Consider the following 4,648-nt stretch of genomic DNA (forward strand, 5'->3'; position numbering starts at 1 on the left):
ACTTAATTGAATACTTAATTAATCTCCTTTATATTAATAAATACATACCGTAAAGTTATAGCAAGGCGTTGTTCAGGAACTAATGCTCGGTAACTCTTTTTTATCAAAAATGGTTTTAACATTTCTAGTAATTGCGTAAAAATATCCGGAGACATTCTCGTATAACGAAAAAACATTTCATGATCTTCTTCCATTTCTTGAAATAGATGATAAAAATCTATTGGTAGGGACGTCTCATGTTAATTGCACGTACCCAACAATTTCGATTAATCCGTCGAAAAAATTTTTGTTGCAACACGTATAAACCAATCATTAATATAATTAATGCCAACATATCCTCTTCATTGTCCATTTAAAAAAAAAAACGAATAATTTTGTTGAAAAAAGATGATTTATTAAACATATGCAATTTTCCCAGAAATGACAGACATGAATTAATTCCAAATAAAATTAAACGAGACTGTACTATGAAAATGCATTTCGTTCAGTTCTATTTAAAATTAATTCAAAGATGTATTGATATGATTTTTGTATTATTAAAGTACGAAAGAAATAATACACACCGTTGTAATAAATTTAATGAAACCACAAACCGAAATTTTGTATTATATTTGAAAGTATAAACATTATATATTAAAGTTGGCAAAAACTTTTGAAAGCCTCAGAGCTAAAACAAATTAATATTTACAAAATTATAGTCTTAGAAATAAAATGTATAATTTTTATTAAGCACTAATTTTATAAGAAAATATCGAACATAATAAATATTGAATTACTTATATATAAAAGTTTTCATAACTATTACGTAATTCAATACTTACTTAAAAAAGAAAAATAATTACTGATAAAAATCTACACGTTTGCAATTATGTTAAACAATTATAGCGATACAATGTCACAAGAGAAAGAAGACAGGTTAGGATCGAAATCAGAATATATATTAATCTGTTAATTGGCTGACCGTGAAACTTAATACTTAAAATTTCATCCTTACGGATTTTTTCAACGTTACTTCTTAAATTTCAAGTTTTAAAATGGCGCTCTTAAGTCTCGATTGTGATTGGTCAATTTACTTGCGGTTTACGTCTTACTTCTTAAGTATTTTTGTGTGTCATGGCCTTAACGCTTTCCAAAAGATCTAGACGACAAGACAAAAATTTTTATAAAACATCAAACTAATATAAATTGCAAGCGAATGCGTTTACATGTAATGTAAGTTTTGTATTTAATTCGTTATATAAAAGAGTCGAATAATTTGTGCATTGATAGTATAATTATATAATATTTTAAGAGGATGCTTAAGCCGTCTGTTTTATCGACAAAAATGCCATTTTTGTTGGTTACTAATTACTTCATATTAATCGCATAGAATAAAATTTCCTTTTCCACGATTAAAACACACATGCTAATGTATCTGGCTCTGGTGCATTTTGTATCAAAAACGGGAAAAATGAAATAATTACAGATTTTGTTATCCATTTTAACCTCAACATGGCGACTAATGCTATCAATTTACCAAAACGTTTACTTCGTGGAAAAGTTAGGCAGGTTATATGCTCGAAATGAAGGCAGAGCCAGATGTACAATAAAGAAATGAGTATATGTGAGTCGTTAGAATTAAATATAGAAGCCTAAATAAAGATATATTGGTAACCGACAAATTTGTGTATATGTATGCGTGAGATATATTGATGTGGTAATAAACATGACACATCACTACACACTACTACATCAATATCGCACGCATACATACTCACAAATTGTCGGTAAAACAGCGGATTTTTGGAGTTTGATCTAGGGTTTAGGATCCTCTTAAGGTGATGCTGGAAGGTCGAAAAAATTTGCACGAGGTCGATAAAACAGACTTTTCGGTGTTAGTGGTATCTCTAAATGAATTTCTTACAATCTCTTTTGTCTCACTCAAACACGTGCAATGTCCTTATCTAACTTATTAAAGTGCCATCTGTTGCAAAATCTGGCACTTCCTGCTAGACGCAATTTTTGCTGTCTTTAGCTTATTGTTAGCTAAGTGTATGAATTACCACAAATTGCAGTTCAGTGGATATCTTTTTTTCTACGCTTTCAATAATAGCTCAAAAGGCTTTGTATTTTTCGTTCATGTAATCTGTGGTGTTAGACGTAAGCATTTCGTACATATGAGCTATAGAACTTTTACACTAATAAAATGTTTATGTCAGGTTATGGTTAGGTGTCAGCTATACGACCCAAAAAAATGTAATTTTTTAATTTTTTTCTGACTTTACTACAAATTTGATCGTCTAACACCACAATTTCATGTCTATTTCAACTCTGTAAAAGGATTTTCAATTCCGTTTAGCTAATTCAGAAAAATTTACTAAACTGTAATGTGTCGGTAATTTCTACCTTCCAGCATCGCCTTAAGTTAAAATAAATTAGCTTCTAAATTATTATATCTTGAAGAGATCTTGAAAGAATTAAAGATAAGGGAATTTCCTAAATAGTGGCCTGAACGTTATTGTTATCGTTATAAAAACGACTGTCAAAAGGTGGTCGAAAAATCAATTTCGATAAAGCAACAGGCAAAATCTCTTACCGCCGCCGCGCAGCATGTCAAGGAACGTGCTCTCAGCATTGCCACGCGTGCGTCCCTGCTTCTGGGACGGCGTGCCGAAGCTCAGACTCTGGATATTGATCTCCGCCTTGAGCTGCTCCGGCGGTATGTCGTCCACGCGAAATTCGTTTGGGTCCTCGACGAAGGCCTGCTGCAGGTCGCGCATGATCTTCTTGCGTATGGTCTTCTTCATCGAGAGATGCCGCTCCAGGTGCTTCACGTCGCTCTCCGTCAGCGTCTTGCTGTTGTCGCGGCGACGGGACTTCTTCTTCTTGCTGTTCTTCGGGCTCTCCTCCTCGCCGGACGTGGAGCCCATCGACACGGCGCTATCGTGGCCGGGCGCCTTCTCCTCGGCCTGGCCACGAGCGTTCTCCCATTTGCTGCCGAAGCCAAAAATGTCCCGCAGATGTGGAATGTTTCGGTCCACGGTCTGTTGCCTCGCCATGACTTCTGGTTTCGGTTGTACGGATGGCAAGAATCACCCTCGAACTGCCCTTCCTCGCGATTTCTTCTCCTGGAAAGAAAAAAAATCAGGGTAGCAGTTATAGCTATAAATTAACAACGAAATTAAGAGTGATATCGATTGAATAAATCGGATAAGATATATCGCGGAAAGAATGGCGATAAAGTTTCGCAACACCGTCATTGCGATGGTGTGCGCGTTTTACGAAGCAGGCGAAGAAATATCGCCTCTCGAAATAATAAAGTTCACGCGATCGAGAGAGTTTCGCTTGGATCGTTCCCCCGCGCGGCCGACCGATCCCCGCGATTGATATCAGCTATAGGGATCGCGGGATCGCACGCCCACGTTTTCCTTCTTCGTTGCCGTGCCCTCCACACCACGAGGAGTCTCTCGGTTTTATTTATAACAGTGCTCGAATACAGTACCGGCCCACGGGAATTCGATCGAGATGATCGTATCCTTGCGCCGCCACTACATGAATCTTTGATGTTATCGAGGGTTTGTTCCGCTCAGCCTCTTACACCCCTCCGCCTTACACTTGCAATAATACACATATATATCATATGTATATAAAATAAAATTTTTGTCGTGTCCTGAATTGTCGTGATTTAGAATTCCTTCTTCGCTTTTTCCTTAATTTTCTTTTTTTTTTCAACAATAATCTGGAGATACAGTTGAACCTCAATAACTCGAATCTCAAGGGAAGAGAAAAACCCTTCGTGTTACAGAGTTTTCGACTTGTCGAAATTCGAGTAAAGGGGGTTAAAATATGAAAATTTGACTTACGGAGGTTTTGTACGAGAGTTTATAATTTTCCGATTATAATAACTTTTAAAGAAAAAAAATCAATATTTAACAGTGAATTATTTAGTGCATATATATAATAAATGTAATCATAAAACAAAATAGCAGGCTATTACTCATGCTATTATACATAGTTATAACTTCGAATTATAGAGGCAGCGACAATAGAAGTTCGACTTATAGAGGTAAACTTCGTCTTGTAAAGGTCTGGCTACTTTAAATTTGAGTTAAAGAGGTAAAATAATCAGGGTTGAGTAGTGCCTAGTTAAAAAAATAAAAGTTAAGTTAAAAAGTTAAAAAATTAAATAATTTTAACTTAACTTAGTTACATTTTAGATTCTTAACTTTTTACTTAATTTAGTTACATTTTATCAGTAATAATATTAACTTTTAATCTAATTTTTATAAAGTTACATTTTTAGTGCTTTTTTAAATCCAAAATATAATACATATCTGTGTTGGTATCTTCAAATTTGAGAATGCACATCGAGGCAATTGTTATAATATAATAAATACACACTGAAAAAAGAATCTGGTTGCATTAAGAGGAAATCTGTTAGAGTCAACTAGTATGTCTGTTTGAAAATCGACGAATCAGAATTCTTGTACGATTCACCAGACGAATATGATTAATTTTTCTTGTTAAATCTACCAGAATTTCTTGGCGATCGAATCATTTTTCTTGTTAAATATATCAGAAATTTTTGTCGATCGAACAATTCTTTCATGTTAAATATATTAAAATTTCTTTTATTGTGTAGATCGGAAGAGCACACGTCTGAACTCCA

General features: G+C 34.5%; 1 protein-coding gene across 2 annotated transcripts in view; it reads right to left on the reverse strand.

The window, feature by feature from the left end:
- LOC105448107 overlaps positions 1-4,648 on the reverse strand; it is a 68,574-nt gene that overhangs the window by 2,729 nt on the left and 61,197 nt on the right. For both annotated transcript variants that reach the window (XM_011686471.1, XM_011686472.1), the window contains exon 2: positions 2,576-3,107. In XM_011686471.1, the coding sequence (XP_011684773.1) occupies positions 2,576-3,038 (463 nt within the window). In that variant the 5' untranslated portion in view covers positions 3,039-3,107. The remainder of the gene's footprint in view (positions 1-2,575; positions 3,108-4,648) is intronic.

Source organism: Wasmannia auropunctata, unplaced genomic scaffold (assembly GCF_000956235.1).
Source record: "Wasmannia auropunctata unplaced genomic scaffold, wasmannia.A_1.0 LD336088.1, whole genome shotgun sequence".
Lineage (NCBI taxonomy): Eukaryota > Metazoa > Arthropoda > Insecta > Hymenoptera > Formicidae > Wasmannia > Wasmannia auropunctata.